We start from the raw sequence: 21,360 nt of genomic DNA on the forward strand, positions 1-21,360 counted from the left end.
GTTGAAACTTATAGCCTAAAAGGATTTTGGAAGAGTGTGAAAGAAAAGTCTGAGACTGTTTTAATTTTTTAAATATAGAAAATCACAGAGAATGAGGCAGTAAACATCTATCCCTTGTCATCTAAAACAGTAGGAAAGTAGGGCTTGTTAAAACACTGCTTGGTGGGTCCCACCCCCAGAGTGTCGGAGTCAAGAGATCTGGGTTGGTGTCCGAGAATCTGTTTTTCTAAAAGTTTACTAAAAGTTCTCAGGTGATGCCAAATGCTGCTGGTCTACGGACAAAATACACTTCGATAGCCGCTGATGTAGAACTACTCAATGTTAGTATTTGGCAATGCTTCTTCTTTTTAAGTTAAATTACGAAAACATCAAATTGGACTTTTCCCTTCCCAGTCTCATGGTATTTCATGCCAAATGTCTGGGATATTTGCAGTTTTTTGTTATTACAAACAATCCACAATGAACATATCTGTACAGGACTCTTTGTACACATGTGTGAGAGCTTTGGGGCTTCCAAGTGTTGCTAGTGGTAAAGAACCCACCCGCCAATGCAAGAGACACGAGACATGGGTTTGATCCCTGGGTGGGGAAGATCCCCTGGAGGAGAGCATGGCAACTCACTCCAGTGTTCTTGCCTGGAGAATCCCATGGACAGAGGAGCCCGGTGGGCTACAGTACACGGGGTTGCAGAGTCAGACACGACTGAAGTGACATAGTATGCACACACACACATGAGAGTTTCTTTGATGAAAGCTTCCAAGGTTTATATAATTTTTACCTTTATCATCAGCGTAGAAAAGTTATGTTAACCTCACATCCTAACCAGCACCTAGTATGATTAGGCTTTTTAATCTTTGTCAATCTGTTGGTTAAAATGTATCTCATTATTGCTTTAATTTGCATTTCCCTGATTACTACAGAGAATGAACACTTTTTAATTATTATTGGCTATGTCAGTTCTCTTTTTCTGTGTTGCCAATGTGTATCTTTGCCAATTTTGACCTTTGCACTGTTGTTTTGAATTGTCTGGCTTTTTGAGAATCAAAGTTTCTTATTTCTTTAAATGACTGGTAAGGCTGACTTTACTTGGTTGTGATCCATTTTATCCAACTATTATGCACAAGTCAAGCTATACCTATTTCTTTCAAGAATATGTTTATGGATCTTCCTGAGTTGGGAGACAAGACAAGAAAGATTACAGGAGTGGATGCTTTTACTCTCGCAGCCTGGGTGGCCAAGAAGAGGCAGTCAGGGTGAAAAGAAACTTTTAGGAAGTTGCAAGATATAAACAGCAGTGCCCTGAAGATAACTGGCATCAGGAATACATTATCAATGGCCAGTGGCTCTAATATAGTTAAAAAACCCACTCTTGGTCAAAAAAGGAAAGAAATTTATAATGCCAAGAACTTTGCCATTTAAAAAAAGGAGAAGGAACGGTCTGCAATGTAACAGGTACTTTCCCTGTTAATCCTTCTAATCGTTGTCACAACACTTTTGGGTCGATATGATTACTCCTATTTCATCACAAGAGCGGCTGATATTCAGAAAAGTTAACCAGGCAGTGCAAGAATGTGGAGAGCCCAAAGCTTCTCCAGGTATAACCCCATAAGTCCATGATCTTTCCACTACTCCCTGCAGGGGAAAGTGAAGCCAGAACTAATATAAAATACAGGTTCCTAAGTACTAGGATTTAAACCAGAGGAGTCATGAAGACCAACATTTTCCCAGTATACCCAGGACTGTCTTCAGACACTATACATATGCTTATCTTGTTAATGCATGCTTTCATCAAAGGGAATGGAACAGTTTTAAAACGAGACAAAATCAAATCCAAAGTGGCTGCTTAAAGTTCTGTTTTCTTAGACTCCCTATTATAAATCTTGTGACACGTTTTTATTTTCAAGAACTACTTACATAACATAAAAGTCCTATGTTTCAGGGGGAACTAGATAATAATGCAATTGCAAAAATAAGTAGATTATTCAATAAAAAGCAAAATAAGCCTATGGTGATAAAAGTCAGAACTGGGTAGCCCATGGCTCTTGCACATTGACAAGGGTGATGAAAGTGTTCACTATCTTGATTGGGGTGTTATTTACACAGATGTATAAACATTTGCTAGAACTCATCAAATTGTACAATACACAAAGGCCTACATATTTCACTGTATGTAAACTTTACCTTAGTTTCAAAAAGTATTTAGAAGTAAGCTGGTGACTGCTGACGATGTTGTAAGGTGGCGGTCCACGCGCTGAGCTGCCGGCTGCCCCGGTCACGGAGGGACGAGCTGAGGTTCTGACCACGCGCGCCGTGCTGCCGGCAGAGCAGGGGCTGCCGGGCCGCGCCGGGGCACATCCACCCCTGGGGGTCAGTAGCTGTCCCGCCCTGGGAACATCCAGTGGGAGTGGTGCCAACCTGAGACTGGATTCCTTCCACACAAGGGGATGCTGGGCATAATTCTTGACCCGAGTATTTATTCTTATCCCTTTGCACCAAAAAAAAAAAAATTCCTCTTCTTTGCCAACAGCCAACCTCTGCTACGCCAGTTTTTAAGTGATGAGGTGAAGGTCTGAAACCTAGAACCACAGGCACCTGCCTCCTCCTTTTAAACCGTCTCTATCCCAGGGATACAGGGATTCAGGTCTGAGACAGAGCCGCACACAGCTGCTCTGAGCAAACTGTCTCCTCCTCTGTCCTTTACAAACTGCAACAGCAGAAAAGAGCCTGCTGTCCTTGCCACGGCAGGGAGCTCTCAGCCTTTGCTGTGTTTATGTAACTTTCCATCCCTCCATTTGTCTGCCATTGCATCACTCCACGAGGAGGACGCGGACACTGTCTGACCCTCATCAGGCGACACGCCCTGCGGTGGGCACTGTCACACTCCTGTCTCACTAGGACCCCGTCAAAACTGCCGCTATTTGCACCTCCCGCTGAAGCTTCCCAGACGAGTCACCTTCACACAGAGAGGTGAAGAGAGGTTCTTCAGCAGTCACTGACCGTAAGCCGGCCCTCAAGACTAAGCTGTTTTTACTACGGTTGTAACTCTCTCCTTTGAACTCGATCTCACTTGGCTAATTGGGAGCAAGTCCAAAATAACAATAAAAAATGTGTGTACTCAATATAGATTGTACAAATTTCACTTGCACTTTGTATCAGAATAACCCGATCACTGTCGACGCCCACCTTTACACATGTCATTGCCCAAAATGACTTCAGAGCCTGGGATCTACTGAACAGCTAAGATTTATTTTCAGGGAGAGGTCCTGCGTTCTGCCAGGTGCTGGCCCGCAGAAGCACAGGCTTCACCCGGACAGTGCCGTTGGGTTTGGATGCCATCAAACCAGGATGGAGTCTGTTCTGGCACTGCCTACACTTAAAACAGGTCCACGCTCTACAGCCTGGCTGGATGCTGCTCTAGAGAAGCTCTCTGATAATTACAGGGTAAAGGGGTGTGCCCATAACGTGCACCTAACACACACAGAAGAGAAGCAACCGCAAAAGTGGCAGAAAGCGAGTTTCGTGCATCAAGACACTGAACAGGGTGAACCTCATTTACAAGTTAAAGCTGGTATCACAGGGTTGAGGGAACACCTTCCTAATGGGAGCTGAACTAAGTGTTTAGATCAGTGTTCTTGTCTACTAGCCCATCGAACTGCATCACGCCAGTTAGATATTCACATCACGGAAGCTGGATATTCACAACATTTAACTTAAGAGACCCAGGGGGAAAATCTGTGTGTGTTTATAATTTTTTTTACATTCAACAAATCTTTCATATAGAGAATATAATTTATAGTATTTTATCTCTAAGTGTTTTTTCCTCCAAGATGGAGGATGAGCCTTAAAAGATAACCATACACAAAAGCTCGGATGCAAACAGACACCAGTCTCACCAGCAGAACTCCGAGCAGTAGGCGTTACCAGCACAGACACGGGCTCTCCTCCACACAGCTGTGCACATAATACACTGAATAATTAACTGGGAATCACTGTTGGCAACTCTGGGTTTTATCATTCTATTATTCCAGTCCATAACTTTGCATTTTCCAAAACTAAAATAGTACAAGAGTTGGTTGGTAGCTTTTCAGGTGCAATCATGAATAAAGATGAACAAGGTAACTATTTCATGGTGAGAAGAATGCAGCCTTAGAATAAGATGACATGGGTCTGAATTCCAGCCCTCCCACTTTACATTTATGAAATATTGGGAAATTTCCTTAACTTGACCCAGTCCTTAAATCTTCATCTGAGATGGGGATGACGATGTCAACACAAAACAGTTATTTCTGATCTCTAAAAGTTGGCAGAAAGATCCAAGTACTACTGCTATTAACTGCATAGTCTTGATTAAGTTTCTACTCTTAAATTTCTTCTTCTTAAATTAAATTTCCCTTTTATTTGTCTGATTTCATTTCCAGGCTCCAAACTGGCAAAGATACACTTTTTTCTTTAAGTAGATTTCAGGTGAACTAGGTTACTGCACACCAGGCGTGCAGTTTAAATGTCACCCTCTCATCTCCTTGGTAAGCATTCTTGTCTCACCTTGCTTTCATGGAGTCTTCAGTCTCGGGAGGAGAAACTGAAAGAAACCAGGAAGTTGACATACAGTATGTCTAATGGGGACTAGCACAGATGGAAATAATGGTTGATGGTCAATAAAGAGGGGCTTTCCAGGCAGCTCAGTAGGTAAAGAATCTGCCTGTCAATGCAGGAGATGCTGGTTCAATCCCTGGACTGGGAAAATCCCCTGGAGAAGGAAATGGCACCCCAATCCAGGATTCTTGCCTGGGAAACCCCATGGACAGAGGAGCCTGGCAGGCTACAGCCGCGGGGTGGCAAAGAGCCGGGCACGGCTGGGCACGGCACAGCGCAGCAGCAGTCAGAACGGACGGCTGAGGACTTCATCCTGAGACGTCACCTGAGAAAAAACCCGGAGCGGCTTCAGTGGTGCTCCAGTGGCTGCCTCTCAACGCAGGGGATGTGGGTTAGATTGGGGCTGGGGAACTAAGATCCTATGTGCCGCCACTACTGAGCCTGCGTGAGCCAGCAAAAGATCCCACCTGATGCAACTAAGGCCTGATACAGCAAAAATAAATAAACGAATATTTTAAAACAAACAAAAAAAGCCTGATGGAGATGAGACAGTGAGCCACGTGGAGAACAAGGTGAAGGGACTTCAGACAAGGAGACAGCACATGCAGAGGGCCTAGGGCTGGAGCTCGCCTGATTTGCGGAGAACACAGCAGTCCTCCAGAGGACCGGTGGGGAGAGAGCAGGTGGGATCCGAGGGGCTTCGGGGGCCGGGCCAGGCGGGACCTCTCTTACTTAGAGCATGAAGGGGAAATCCATTGCAAGGTTTAAAGCAGGGGAGAGAGGAGATCTAACAAGTTTTATAAAACACATTTTGAGACTAGATTGCAGGAAGTCCAAGGCTTGAAGTAGGGACATCAGTTGGGGTGGGAAAGCCTGCTGTAATAATTCAGGCGCTCCATGCCGAGGCTCCAGTGAGGCAGAACTGCAGGTGGAGATCACTGACTGAAGGGAACATCAAGAGTTTTCCTGACAGCTGCATATATACTGGGGCGGGGGGCATGAATTTCACCTGAGATTAGCCTGTAAGGAATTTAGCTTGAATGGCTGGGATGATGGACAAGTTAACTGTGATGGGGTTGAAGTACAGAGCAGGTTCAGAGGGAAGGAAGATCAGGGGTGATGTTTTAGATATGTTAAAGTTTATGACACCTATTAGACATATATAGGTAGAGAAGTAAGCAGTCGAATATATGAGTTGACATTGAAGAAACAATACAACTGCAATACAAGTTTGGTCAGCACACAAATTGTATTTAAAACCATGAGAGTAAATAAAATCACATAAGGACTACGTATCAGAGCAGAGGGCCCAGGGCTGAGCCATTTAGCACCACTGTGATGATCAGGCAGCAGCTAAGGTGACAGAGAGGCAGTCAGAGAGACAGGAGAAAAGAACTGGGGAGTATGCAGTCCTGGAAAGCAAGCGAAGACAATCTGTCCTGGAGGGAGGAGTGCTCATCCACGTCACAGGCCGCCCACAGACAGGGTGAGGTGAGAATGCATTCTCACCACTAGCTCTTGCCCCGTGGATGCCATGCGACCCTGCAGAGTGGTTTCCATAGAGCGGTGAGACTGGAGGCTGTGGTGGATTATGCTCCAGAGAGTGGGAGGAATGGAAACGACAAACAGGGACAGCTCTTTCAAAGAGTTTAGCTCTTGTGGTCATCAGGGAAACGGTGGTCTCTGCAAGGAGATGTGCAGTCCAATGAGCATTTGGTTTTGTTTTTAAGATGGGAGAAATAATAGCATGTTTGTATGGGAAGGAGTATGTTAAGGCTATATATTGTCACTCTGCTTATCTAACTTATGTGCAGAGTACATCATGAGAAATGCTGGACTGGATGAAGCACAAGCTAGAATCAAGACAGACAGCAGAAATATCAATAACCTCAGATATGCAGATGACACCACCCTTATGGCAGAAAGCAAAGAAGAACGGAAGAGCCTCTTGATGAAAGTGAAAGAGGAAAGTGAAAAAGTTGGCTTAAAGCTCAACATTCAGAAAACGAAGATCATGGCATCTGGTCCCATCACTTCATGGCAAACAGATGGGGAAACAGTGGAAACAGTGTCAGATTTTATTTTTGGGGGGCTCCAAAATCACTGCAGATGGTGATTGAGCCATGAAATTATAAGACACTTACTCCTTGGAGAAAAGTTATGACCAACCTGAACAGCAAATTAAGAAGCAGAGACATTACTTTGCCAACAAAGGTCCATCTAGTCAGAGCTATGGTTTTTCCAGTGGTCACGTATGGATGTGAGAGTTGGACTATAAAGAAAGCTGAGCACCGAAGAATTGATACTTTTGAACTGTGGGAGAAGACTCTTGAGAGTCCCTTGGACTGCAAGGAGATCCAACCAGTCCATCCTCAAGGAGATCAGTCCTGGGTGTTCAATGGAAGGACTGATGCTGTAGCTGAAATTCCAATACTTTGGCCACCTCATGCGAAGAGTTGACTCATTTGAAAAGACCCTGATGCTGGGAAGGATTGGGGGCAGGAGGAGAAGGGGACGACAGAGGATGAGATGGTTGGATGGCATCACCGACTCGATGGACATGAGTCTGAGTAAGCTCTGGGATTTGGTGATGGACAGGGAGGCCTGGCATGCTGCAGTCCATGGGGTGGCAAACAGTTGGACACGACTGAGCAACTGAACTGAACTGATGCTGACAAACCAATTTGGTGGAGGAGGTGAATTTTGGTGATTCTGGACATAGAGGGAGGAGTTGCTGGGCTGTCTTTGAGCAGATGAGATGGATGAGAGAGCACAATTGCGAGGCTGACCTTTGCTATTTCACAAACAGTTAAAGTCAAAGGGGAATCAGAGGGGACTTTCCCTGATGGTCCAGTGGTTGGACTCTGAGCTTCCAATGCAAGGGCATAGGGTTCTGTCTTGGTTGAGGAACTACAATCCCACATGCTACTTGGTCAAAAAAAAATTTTAATTGAAAAAAAAAAAACCAGCAAAAACCCCAAAACCCTAAACATTTTTTTTCCCATTTATTTTTATTAGTTGGAGGCTAATTACTTTACAATATTGTAGTGGTTTTTCCCATACATTGACATGAATCAGCCATGGATTTACATGTATTCCCCATCCCGATCCCCCCTCCCGCCTCCCTCTCCACCCGATCCCTCTGGGTCTTCCCAGTGCACCAGCCCCGAGCACTTGTCTCATGCATCCAACCTGGGCTGGTGATCTGTTTCACCCTAGATAAAATACATGTTTCGATGCTGTTCTCTTTAAACATCCCACCCTTGCCTTCTCCCACAGAGTCCAAAAGTCTGTTCTGTACATCTGTGTCCCTTTTTCTGTTTTGCGTATAGGGTTATTGTTACCATCTTTCTAAATTCCATATATATGCGTTAGTATACTGTAATGGTCTTTATCTCTCTGGCTTACTTCACTCTGTATAATGGGCTCCAGTTTCATCCATCTCATTAGAACTGATTCAAATGAATTCTTTAGTAATGGCTGAGTAATATTCCATGGTGTATATGTACCACAGCTTTCTTATCCATTCATCTGCTGGTGGACATCTAGGTTGCTTCCATGTCCTGGCTATTATAAACAGTGCTGCGATGAACATTGGGGTGCACGTGTCTCTTTCAGATCTGGTTTCCTTGGTGTGTATGCCCAGCAGTGGGATTGCTGGGTCATATGGCAGTTCTATTTCCAGTTTTTTAAGAAATCTCCACACTGTTCTCCATAGCGACTGTACTAGTTTGCATTCCCACCAACAGTGTAAGAGGGTTCCCTTTTCTCCACACCCGCTCCAGCATTTATTACTTGTAGACTTTTGGATAGCAGCCATCTGACTGGCGTGTAATGGTACCTCATTGTGGTTTTGATTTGCATTTCTCTGATAATGAGCGATGACACTCTGACATAAATCACAGCAGGATCCTTTATGACCCACCTCCCAAAATATTGGAAATAAAAGCAAAAATAAACAAATGGGACCTAATTAAACTTAAAAGCTTTTGCACAACAAAGGAAACTATAAACAAAGTGAAAAGACAGCCCTCAGATTGGGAGAAAATAATAGCAAACTAAGCAACAGACAAAGGATTAATCTCAAGCAACTCCTGCAGCTCAATTCCAGAAAAATAAATGACCCAATCAAAAAATGGGCCAAAGAACTAAACAGACATTTCTCCAAAGAAGACATACAGATGGCTAACAAATACATGGAAAGATGCTAAACATTTTTTTTTTTTAACTTAAAAAAGAAAGAAAAAAAAAAGGGAGGGGGGAGGCAGTAATCTAGAGGGTATAAAGTCAGATACAGGAGTGGGGAAAAGAGATGGGCAAGTGCTCTGTGGAAGGACTCCTCTAACTGCTCTGTTTTTCACTGAAATAGTAAGCAAGATCACCTCCTAAAGTGGGGATGGGGACACACCACTAGACCTGAGGAGAGAGGAGAAAGTAATAGTAAAACAACATACACACCCACTGCCCCCCAAAGAGCCAACTGTTTCCATCCCCACAAACCAATTCTCTTTTTGCATATTCTATTTTTAGGAAATATCACAATTCTCCCTCATCACATCTACCTAAAAAACCTAGAAAGTATTCTACATTCTTCCTTCCACTTAACCCTCCATCAAATCAATCCCTCACCCCCACAAACAGAGGTGTAACAAGTTCACTGCTAGTATGGATTATGTAAACTCCTTACCAACTGCCCTGCTTCCAGACAGAATCTTCTCTGCCTATGAACAAATATGGAAATCAAAATCTATGAAGTGTCAAATTATGTGGCTCTGGGTTAGAGTATAAACAAAGGAAACTATTCATCCTTAATGCTGTGGCCACACAGATCTTTAAATGATAGCAAATGCTTCCTGGCTTTAAAAATAAAATAAAATCCAGCACCTCGTTTGCATGGCAATTTGAGGACTCTTTGTGACCTTGCCACAGCCTGCCTCTATGGCCTCATCTCCAATTTATGCTCAAGCAAATGCTGTGCTGAGTACTGGACACATTGCTTCCAATCTTGATCCATGAGGGAGGCAGAAAATGAGGTGTAGAGAGATAACAGATAATAAAGACACACCAGTGGGTATTTTCCCATGGGGATTAAGAAGCCAAGTATTTAAGCTACACGCAGTGATCTCGCGAAGACTTGCATTTGTGACATAGTGTTTTAAGACTTTTAATACCTCAGTCATTTGCCATAGCTCAAACAGCAGGCATCTTCCTCTTGTCTCCTCAGTCTTCCTCTTCTATGGAGAAGGGAATTGCAACCCACTCCAGTACTCTCGCCTGGAGAATTCCTTGGGCAGAAAAGCCTGGCCTGCTATGGTCCATGGGGTTGCAAAGAGTGGGACACGACTGAAGTGACTCAGCATGCATGCACGCTTCCTCTTCTGATTCCACCTTCTCTGACTCAAGCCAGTGTGGAAAAGCACATATACCAACTCGCCACATTTTTAAAAACTGTTGTCTGTGTTGCCTCTGGTAGATATTATATTTTAGTACATGAAAGGTTGAAAAACAATAATTTGTAAGTTTTGTTTTTTTTTTACTGAAGTATAGGTGACTTATGTTTCAGGAGCACAGCAAACTGATTTACTTATATACAAATACATCCTTTTTCAGATTCTTTTCCACCATAGATTATTAGAAGATACTGAATATAGTTTCTTGTGCTACATAGTAGGTCCTTGTTGTTTAAGATATTACTTTATTTTTTTAAATATTTTTATTTATTTATTTGCTGAATCGGGTCTTAGCTGTGTCAGTCGAGAACTTCTGCTGTGCATAAGGCGTGGTGCACGCCTCAGCAGCTGTGGGTCAGAGTCTCAGTCGCTCCACACCAGGCGGGATCTTGTTCCCTGGCCAGGGACTGAACCTGCGTCCCCTGCATTCCAAGGTGGATTCTTAACTGCTGGACCACCAGAGAAGTCCCTAAGATACTATTTTAATTAACAAATAGAGTTCCTCCTTTATCATCTGGCCAGTTTTAAGGAAAGATACTAAAACCTCAAAATACACTTGGTACATCTGGTGGTTTCACAGTATGTCCACCTGCCCTTTGACATTCCTCTCTTCAAGAGGTGAAGCCTCACTGCCCTCCTCCCGAGTCTGGATTTGATGCCTGGCTTCTTTTCTTTTTTGTATTTATTTACTTGGCTACATCAGGTCTTAGCTGCAGAACATGTGAACTCGAGTTGCAGCAGGTGAACTCGAGTTGCAGCAGGCAAACTCTTAGTTGCGGCATGTGAGATCTAGTTCCTTGACCAAGGATCGAACCCAGGCCTTCTGCACTCAGAATGTGGAGCCTCAGCCCCTGGACCACCAGGGAGGTCCCTGATGCCTGGCTTCTAATGAGTAGTTACTATGAGGCAAGAGTGAGCAACTCTGGGGACTGGATCATCCCAGGCGCTGCCGATTCCTCCATGCTCGCTCTGCCATGTGCTGAGGACGTGGAGTGACATGTGGAAAGGCCTGCTGCTGGGGCAGGCAGCCCTCTGGGAAGGGCTCGCTCAGCAGGAGGCAGGCAGCCCCGCGGCATCCTGAGTGCAGCCACGGGCTGGGAACCTGGGCCGGAGCCACCCAGCTTGCTGCGCGCCTCTGGCCGTCCTGAACCACCGAAACTGGGATAATAGAGGCTGCTGTTCAAATCACTAAGCTTAGAGTGATTTGTTACTAAGCACAAGGTCATCAATATCACCCTCAAGACCACCAGCTAATTAGTATTAATCAAGTGGATCTGGAATCCTAAATCCAGACCATTTTCACTTTACTTCACCAAGTGATGCCAAAAAAAAAAAGCACAAGGATGATTAGGGTTCAAAAAATTTTAAATATCATCTCTTACAGTTTAATTTGAACTTTGCATAGAATATTAATTTCCACTCTATGGTAGAAGAGAAATAAGTAGGAATTTTTAGATGTGGATTTAATAAGAAGGAATATAAAATGCATAGTTTATAAAGCATTTTATCTATATAATCTTAGCTTTGAGATGGACACACGTTTGTATATATACCTACTGATAGCAGCCATGTTACTGACAACTATCTTAACTCTTTAAGAATGCATAAAAATTAATAATGCATGAAAATTATTTAATAATAAAAATCCATCCCAAGGTCTAATTATGTGGCTCTGGGTCAGAAGTTATACAAAGAAATTACACATATCTACAACCGGTTCCAGACCTGTACTAGTTATACTTCAGGATCTATATAAAACATCTCAAAATTAAACTTGTAAATGCTCTATCAAACTTAAAATGAAGTGCCAGAATGATTATTCTAAAAGTACAATGAAGATAAACCTCATATTGAATAAAACACAACATTTGCTCTGAACCAAATTTTCTGAGCATCCACAATAAAATTTGGGTAAATACAGCCTACCATTAACTTAATATTCAGTCTCAAGCGTTTATTCCCTCTTCTCCTGGATCAGCAGTGTGGCCTCAGGGGTCTAACCTATTAGTACTACATTGTTCCTCTGAAACTCTTAAGAAATGTTTTTTCCTTAGGAAAATGGTTACCATCTTATTTGTAAAATACACTTGTTCATTATTTAAAGGCCAATGCGGACAAAGGAAAAGAAAAGATCATCAACATCAAGATAGCAAGTCTGGAACCAACGGAAACTTTTCAGAGTATTTTTGTTTTGTTTCTAAAACAAAGCTATGAGAAAATATCACAGGGGAATAAGTGCAATGGACATTTTAAAAATTTTTAAAAAAATATATAACCAGCCAATTCTTTAGGACTAAAATAGATCTAGATCCACTGCCCATCTACAATTAAACTCTCCTTATTCGTGTAGCTGTGTTTTCATCCAGGCTGATTTGGAAATGTAGGATTATGTATAAAGCTCTAGCATTTATTTTTCCAAGCTTACATGTCCAATTTAAGAAAAGCTCAGTTGGTAGTGCAAGCAGGATGTCATAGGCAAGTATCTAGCCTGCCTCCACCATCTCCCAGCTTCCTCTCTCAAGGCTGTGGGATAAACACAGCAGGGATCTGCTGTATGAAACTACAGCTTTCATCCTTCCTCTGTGATTTCTCCGGCTCTCAAAATCCAGACTTCCAACTTATGTACTGAATATTGAACTTATTTAACATCTGTCCTGTTACCTTGTATTGATATTTAATTTTTGATAAAAAATCTTCTCAATGAAACAAAAAAAATTTTTTTAAGTATCTTCCTTGCTTCATTAAAAAAAAAAAAACACCTCATTGCCTAGACCAGTGCCTTATATATTATAATGATTCAACAATTGCTTTTCAGATAAGATCATTCAGGAGGGGATGACCCCAGCCCCATCACTTCATGGCAAACAGATGGGGAAACAGTGGAAACAGTGGCAAACTTTGTTTTTGGGGCTCCAAAATCACTGCAGATGGTTATGGCAGCCATGAAGTTAAAAAATGATTACTTCTTGGAAGGAAAGTTATGACCAACCTGGACAGCATATTAAAAAGCAGAGATATTACTTTACCAACAAAGGTCCATCTAGTCAAAGCTATGGTTTTTCCAGTGGTCATGTATGGATGTGAGAGTTGGACCATAAAGAAAGCTGGGTGCTGAAGAATTGATGCTTTTGAACTGTGGTGTTGGAGAAGACTCTTGAGAGTGCCTTGGACTGCAAGAAGATCCAACCAGTCCATCCTAAAGGATATCAGTCCTGGGTGTTCATTGGAAGGACTGATGTTGAAGCTGAAACTCCAATACTTTGGCCACCTGATGCAAAGAGCTGACTCATTTGAAAAGACCCTGATGCTGGAAAAGATCGAAGGCAGGAGAAGAAGGGGATGACAGAGGATGACATGGTTGGATGGCATCACTGATTCAATGGATATGAGTTTGAGTAGGCTTCGGGAGTTGGTGATGGACAGGGAGGCCTGGCCATGCTGCAGTCCATGGGGTCACAAAGAGTCAGACACGACTGAGCGATTGAATTGAACTGAGAATATTTTTAAAGGAGCAGATAAAGTCATGTAGCCTAAGTTTTGGAAAATACTTACTTTGGTATATTGCACTTAGATTTACACATCTGATTCCATTAATGCTTTACTTAATGATTTTCAGCATGCAACAAATTTCTCTGACTCATCAAAATATTTATATCATAAAAATCTCATAAAATTAGCTGATATGTTTTGAAATTTTTCAGGTTTCTTTTAAAAGACAATATAAACAGTTAGATAGCTAAAAATGCTCCTTTATCACACTGCAAAAAAAAAAAAACTTATCATAAATATTTTATTATGGCTATTACAGTTGCACCAAAGAATTATGTCATCAAGTACATAACATAACTCAAGATGATAACATAACTCAAGATGATAACATAACTCAAGATGATAACATAACTCAAGATGATAACATAAACTCAAGACGATAAAAACAGAGGAGAATAAAAGCTCTGATTCCAAATTAGGTTTCTACTTAACAACCAGAGTCGACATTCAACCAAGAGAAAACAGGTGTCAGCCTAACCTGACATGATTGGATATAATCTCCACCTCAGATCAGTATGAATGTTTTCTAGAACTTGCATTATTTCACAATGTCCTGGCTTCTACCTCACTGATGCAGCCATTATAAAACAAAGCACTCATCTCCACACGCCATAACAAGCAATACTTCAAGAGAGGGTAGTATTTCAGGAATAGATCAGCTGAGCTAGAGAGAAAGAGTTGAGTTTCCCTGCTGCTGCTGCTAAGTCACTTCAGTCATGCCCGACTCTGTGCAACCCCACGGACAGCAGCTCACCAGGCTCCCCTGTCCACGGGACTCACTGGGCAAAAATACTGGTGTGGGTTGCCATTTCCTTCTCCAATGCATGCATGCATACATGCTAAGTCACTTCAGTCGTGCCCGAATCTGTGCGACCCTATGGACAGCAGACCACCAGGCTCCCCTGTCCACGGGACTCACCGGGCAAGAATACTGGAGTGGGTTGCCATTTCTTCCTCCTGAGTTTCCCTACGCTTCCTTACTAGACATAAAAGAACCACCTAATTATAGTAATAACTAATGCATGTGACAAAAATTAAAAAATGGATCCAAGTGCCCAGGTCTGAAAAATCTAGTGTTAAGCCTAAAAGAAATTTAACCACAGCTCTAAAATTCACACACTTGCTGCAAATGTTTTCATGATGTTTCCTGTGCATGTCACAGAGCACACTTGCCCAGATTCACATGAACCATGCTCCTGCAACTTATATCCCTGTAAAACATGTCTTCGTGTTTACTGGCGGTATTACTCCTAACACATTATAAAGGATAGACTCTGACCCCTCCCTCTCCCCACCCCCACCTGCTCCCTTTCTTCTCTCTCTTTTTTTTCCAATTTAAAAAAAGTCTGTCGGCAGCGCGGTTTCAACACAACTTTGTAGAGCCACCAGAATAAAGCCAGTTCTCCTTGTCTCCACCTTCAAGCCCTGCTTCTACATGATCACATATCACATCAGGGAACTTCCCACCCCCAAATCAAAAGTAATCTAAACATCTACTGCAGCAGCTCAAGAAAAGAATGAGGTGGAAGAAAGAGAGTGCACTCATCGTCCACAGTGGTATTTTAAAAAACCCTCTTGCCTAGGTTTCAATTTCAGACCTGCCAGGTTTTAGTTGTGTGACTTCGGCCAAGTTCCCTCAATGTCCCGTATCTCAGTTTTATCTTCTGTAAGTGGGAATAAAACAATGACCACCTCCTCTGGTCGTGACAAAGATTTAAATGAATTAACATGCATCAAGTCTCCGAACAGTTTCCACAGGACAAGGAGTTATTCCCCAAGTCCCACCCACACTGTTCCTCAAACCGTTTCATTATACAGCCTAGACTGGCTCTTCTCTCTCCCTTGACCCCTTTACTTTTTTTCTTCATTCACTTTCTCTAGCCAATAGTTCTGTGACCTTTCCCAAATAAATTATTTTAGCTTCTTCTAGCTTTTCCAGTCCGCTCCCTACCACCACCACCCTTTGCCCATTAACCGCACTGTCTTAGAAGGGAGTATACAGAGAAGGGAAGGTTGTAAGCATTTATCCTCTATGACTTAGAAAAAAAATTCTGTCACAGAAGTGTTAGGAATATCTATGATCTTGACTTCCAAAAAGGCATTGCATTATTACACTTACAATTGTAACAATAATGAAAAGAACTCCTGAAAGTGTTTAATTAGTTGAAATATTTCACAAGAAGAGAGGCAGATGAAGTGATTACATATTTTACTGAATCTTAAAAATCTTCCTGAATATTCTGGACTATGTTGTAGTTCAGACTCTAGTATTCAGTATTCAATTGCTCCTTCCAATCAGCTCTCCAGAGCTGGTACCGTAAGAAACCAGGGTCACTAAAAGGTGCCAAGACATTTTATAAACAATCAATCACATTTCATCTTTGGTTCCTTGGTAAATACTTGGAGTCAGCGTCAGCTTACTCAATACAACTGCGCTAACACAAAGAGAAGAAACCAAATTTACACTGCCTCATTTATGAGCAAAAACAATGAAAAGTATCTTTCTTTGAAGCTGAGCGTTTGTTAGAGGGTAACAGTCCAGTCAGGGACTGTGCTGGCTGTCATTTGATCCCAGCTGACTGGTTATGATGTGGCTGATGACCGCTTCTTCCTTTTTTTCTCATGAAAGTTTCATGCCTCCTTTAAACAAATGACAGTTGACATTTATTGATCACTTCCCGTGTGCCAGGAACTATGTCAAGCCCTTTGCATGAACAAACACATTTAATCTTTACAACAACCCTCGGAGGTAGGTAGGTCCTTTTACAACCCTCATTTAGCAGATGAGGAAACTGAAGATCCAGGGATTAACCAGTTCTATCCTGGTTTCTCATCAAGTAAGTGTTGAAGATGGGATTCAAGCCCAGAGCGAGCAATTGTAACAACTACTCCCCAAAGCCCTACTGGGACTCCCCCATTATGATTTAAAAAGCTTCCTGAGAGAAAGAGCACTTTTCTATTGTATGCACACAACAGCAAACATTGCCCCCAGTTTGTTTAGGTAGCTATAAATCTAAAGATAATTTTGGAATTCATACAGTTCATCTTCTTAGTAGTTCTGGGTCAGCTAAATGACTTTTTATACCACAACCAAGCTGAGAGTATGACTGTTTTTCCGACTGTTTCTCTTCATTCCTTTTTTTCTGAAGGAATAATTCTCACAGGAAATAATTTCAAACCCAGCAGTGTGAGCGTGGGAGGCGAGGGCAAAGAGTGGGGAGGGTCAGCAAGATGTTTAAAAAGCTGCGTCTGGAAACCTTCCCATCAGTAAAGTTACTAAGACGCCAGTGAAGTCACTGAAAACTTTTATCTCATGAAATGTTCTGTGTGAATAAGCTTTTGTGAAAACCAGTGAGAGCTCAGTCTTCTCATCAAATCATCACAGGGTAAAACAGAGACAGCAGGGAGGGGCCTGGAGGCAGGCAATGCCGAGAATGCCGAGTAATTCAGCAGAAACCTCAGGGGGAGCTCGGGACAGTCACAATCTGGGGGCCTGTGGCTGAACCCACTTTACTCAGGTCTGTAAATAAGCAGACGGCCTGTGACTGTGAGCCAGGTTATTTAGTCACGTGATCAAATTTAAGGGCTAAAACTTTCAAAAATTGACAACACCATGTGTTGCGTAGGATGTGAAGCAACTAGAACTCTAATACACATCACAGGTAAAAAAGCATATGGCACAGTCACTTTGGAAAGGACTTTGGAAGTTTCTTATAGAATTCAACAAACACTCAACACATGACCTGGAAATACCCCTCCTATATATTTACCCAAGAGAAGCGAAAATACGTCCACAAAAAGACCAGTGTGCAAACATCAACAGTGTGTCTTCTCCTAAGAGACAAAAACTGGAAACAACTCAAAAGTCTATCAACGGATGAACAGATAATCAAATTGTGGCACATCCACACCCCGGAATAATCACTCAGCAATAAAAAAGAAACACACTACTTATACACGCAAGAATGTGGATGAACCACAAGCATGACACTAAGTGAACGAGGGCAGACACACAAGACTACATACTGTATGACTCCACTTATATGATGTGTATGACATTCTAGAAAAGGCAAGATACCAGTGACAGGAAACAGGTCAGGGACTGTTGGCAGCTGGGGGTTGAGGGAGGCAGAGCTCAACTACAGGGGGTGCAGGGAAATATATGAGGGGACAGAAATGCTTTGCATCTTTTAAAAAGTTTATTATTATTGTAATTTATTTGGCTGCACTGGGATCTAAGCTGTAGCACGTGGTATCTAGTTCCTCAACCAAGGATCAAATTCTAGCCCCCTGCACTGGGAGCACAGTCTTAGCCACTGGACCACCAGGGAAGTCCCAAATGTTTTATATCTTGATGATAGTGATAGTTATAGGACTGTACATGCATCTCTTAAAAACGCATCAAACTATACACTTAAAATGAGTGAATTTGATTACCTAACTTGTACATCAGTGCAGCAGGGGTTTTTGTTACTGTTGTTTTAGTTTAAGCAATCCACTCCAGTATTCTTGCCTGGAAAATTCCATGTATGGAGAAGCCTGGTGGGTTGCAGTCTATGAGGTCACAAAGAGTCGGACAGGACGGAGCAACTTCATTTTCACTTTCCTCACTGGCAGTTACAAAGACAAAAATATGTGTACCCAGAGGATGCTCTCTTGCAGAAAGGCAGTCTCTTCACCCTGGTGATTTTGTTGCATATTCTCATGGATTCCCTCAACCCGCAGAGTTCATGCAACTTAGAAAGAGACGTTTAACCAGAGCATGATTTGGGCTAAGTCTCTCGACCCGTACAAAGCTGTTTTTCAGGCCATGGTTTTAAAACATACTTATAAACTAAAAGCTGAACATCACCTTCTTAAGTGCACATAATACATCCTTGGTTTATAACTAGGGCAGCCAGATAAAATATAGGATGTCTGGTCAAATTTAACTTTAGATGAATAACAAACGGTTTTTTAGTGTAACTATATCTCCAATACTGCATAAGATATGCTTTGCATTTCCTCTATCTGGCAATCCAATTAAAGAACACCATTCGTCCATGCACGGTCTTTTCAATTTCATTTATTCATTCACAATGAATTAGCTAATTATTTAATCTCATATATATGCTTTAGCGGCAGGTATTTTTAGTAATCATGGCTGTAACTACCTTCTTAAGAAACCACGTGGCAACTCTAAGGCCCTGAGAAGGTATTCAGAAGACTGAGAAGTTACTGACCTAGGAGCCTGTTCATCAAGCTGTGACTGCTGGCTGGGTGCACCAGCACCAACTCTGCTTGTGGAACACGCTTTCACTCAGGGCTCACCTAGACTACTGAACTCAGAACCTGCATCTTAAGATTCCACGTGCACATTCCTGTTTTGAAGTGAAGTGAAGTCGCTCAGTCGTGTCTGACTCTTTGCGACCCCATGGACTGTAGCCTACTGGGCTCCTCCATCCATGGGATTTTCCAGGCAAGAGCACTGGAGTGGGGTGCCATTTCCTTCTACAGGGGATCTTCCCGACTCAGGGATCAAACCCAGATCTCCCGCATTGTAGGCAGACGCTTTAGTGTCTGAGCCACAAGGGAAGCACTGATTGATTTATTAAAAAAAATTTTTTTCTTCTTCTTTTCTTTTTTTTCCCACTTATTTTTATTAGTTGGAGGCTAATTACTTTACAATATTGTAGTGGTTTTTGCCATACATTGACATGAATCAGCCATGGATTTACATGTGTTCCCCATCTTGAACCCCCCTCCCACCTCCCTCCCCATCCCATCCCTCTGGGTCATCCCAGTGCACCAGCCCTGAGCCCTTGTCTCTTGCATCCACCCTGAACTGGCGATCTGTTGGAAGCACTGATTTAGAATGCTGTGTTTCAGGAAAATTCCCGAGGGCATATGTAGCGGGCATCCAAGGGAAATTGACTTAAAGTACAGAAACTCCTTATGAGAATATTTTAAAAGTTCAGGCATTACTTCAAGATCTGAACCATGGTACAGTACAGGTAGCAGGAATGAAATTGAAAGGAAGAAACGGAAATGGGAAACGCTAATAGAAAAACAATCTATGGAACTTGGTAAAGATTGGATGGGCTTCCCAGGGGGCTCAGTGGTAAAGGACCCACCTGCCAAAGCAGGAGAGGAGATGCAGGTTCCACCCCGGGTCAGGAAGACCCCCTGGAGGAGGGTACGGCAACCCACTCCAGTATTCTTTTTTTTTTCCACTTGCCTGGAGAATCCTGCGGACAAAGGAGCCTGGAGGACTATAATCCATGGGGTTGCAGGAGTTGGACGGTAACAACTGTGGTTTTAGAATTTCTAAATGCTCCACAGGTGATTCTGTTTGCAGCCAAGGTTAAGAACCACAAATAGGAGTTCTTTCAATCTTTTTTTTTTTCTTTCAATCTATTTGTTTTCACTTAGAGATGATTTACAACCCTGGCTACACTTTAGAATTATTTGAGGATCTTTAAAAATGTATCAGTATCTACACACTGCCCTTAGAGATTCTGATTTAATTTGTAACTTTTTAGAAGTTCCACAGTTGTTAGTAATGTGCAGGCAGGGCTGAGAATACTCAAGTGAAGCATTCAGTTTACACGATCATTTATTAACTATTTTTTTCAAATAAATGTAAAATGAAGAGAGAATTCAGTGTTTACAGAATCCAAACCTTCTAATTAGGTGAAATATAAACCAATCTATTTTCATTTGCTTGTTATAATTTCACAATAAATTTTTCTTGGAGTTAGCTACAATTTCCATTTTTTTCAAAACCTCATTTTGAATAAAAAATAAAATCAGTTGATGATCATTGAGATAAATAAGCATTATTCAGGTGTTCAAAATATAATATGAAATAAATTGATTATAGTCACAACCACAATTATATATCTTAGGACAGAGTAAGGTCCTCAGGAAACAGGGGTAAAAAAAATTATATGTCTAAGACGTATTTCTAGGTCAAAGCAAATAATCAGGATATAATTCTATTACTAAAGTCTAAATAAAAAACATCAAGCAGAACATTTAAGTACTTTCGAGTTAACTACACTACTGCATTATTTCAGAAGTATGAAAAGTAAAAAAAAATTTTCAAAAAGAAAAATGTTTCCAAATGACCTTTTATAAAATGGAAAATTGGCTTACCTCTTCCCTATGATTCTTAATTGGCATACAAAGAATACTGTGTGTCTTGTAGCCTGTAATTTGGTCAACTTCTGCATTGAATCGAGGATCCTAGTAAGGAAGATGAAATTAAATTTAGTGACTGACTTGCTCAATGATTGATTTGATTTTTCTGATTTATAGGATTAGAGAAATCTAACCTTTGACTTACCTTGTTGCTCTGAATGTTAATTTTATCATTGTAAAGACATCAAATCATATAAGTACATATAATCTTTGACAAAGATAAATTTAAAGTTTTTTAGAGAAGCTAGTGTTCATGAATAAATACAGATGCAAACAAATGTTAAGAAATAAACAAAATTCAAAAAAGTAACCAATTTAGATAGTCTCACTTAAACCCCAGAAAAAGTGACAACTCTCCTCTTCTGTAATAAATTTTGCCTATTCCCATCTCACTGATTCTTCTGAAAAAGAAAAGCATCTCTGGTCTGAAATTCTTTCCTATAAAACCCACCACCTCCAAAACGACCTTTACAGTACTGATGTTACTTCCCTTGTAACGACTGACCTTGTTCTGTGAATAGAGGAGCGTGATGGGCTACAGTACACTGGGCCACAAAGAGTTGGACACGACTCAGCGTAACACAAC

General features: G+C 41.8%; 1 protein-coding gene across 1 annotated transcript in view; it reads right to left on the reverse strand.

Moving 5' to 3' along the window:
• PDE5A (phosphodiesterase 5A) overlaps positions 1-20,819 on the reverse strand; it is a gene marked incomplete at its 5' end in the record, with an annotated part of 112,625 nt that extends 91,806 nt beyond the window's left edge. Inside the window, one exon of the mRNA XM_070452386.1 lies at positions 20,730-20,819. Within this exon, the coding sequence (XP_070308487.1) occupies positions 20,730-20,819 (90 nt within the window). The remainder of the gene's footprint in view (positions 1-20,729) is intronic.
• Between the last annotated feature and the right edge of the window lie 541 nt (positions 20,820-21,360).

Source organism: Odocoileus virginianus, chromosome 21 (assembly GCF_023699985.2).
Source record: "Odocoileus virginianus isolate 20LAN1187 ecotype Illinois chromosome 21, Ovbor_1.2, whole genome shotgun sequence".
Classification (NCBI taxonomy): domain Eukaryota; kingdom Metazoa; phylum Chordata; class Mammalia; order Artiodactyla; family Cervidae; genus Odocoileus; species Odocoileus virginianus.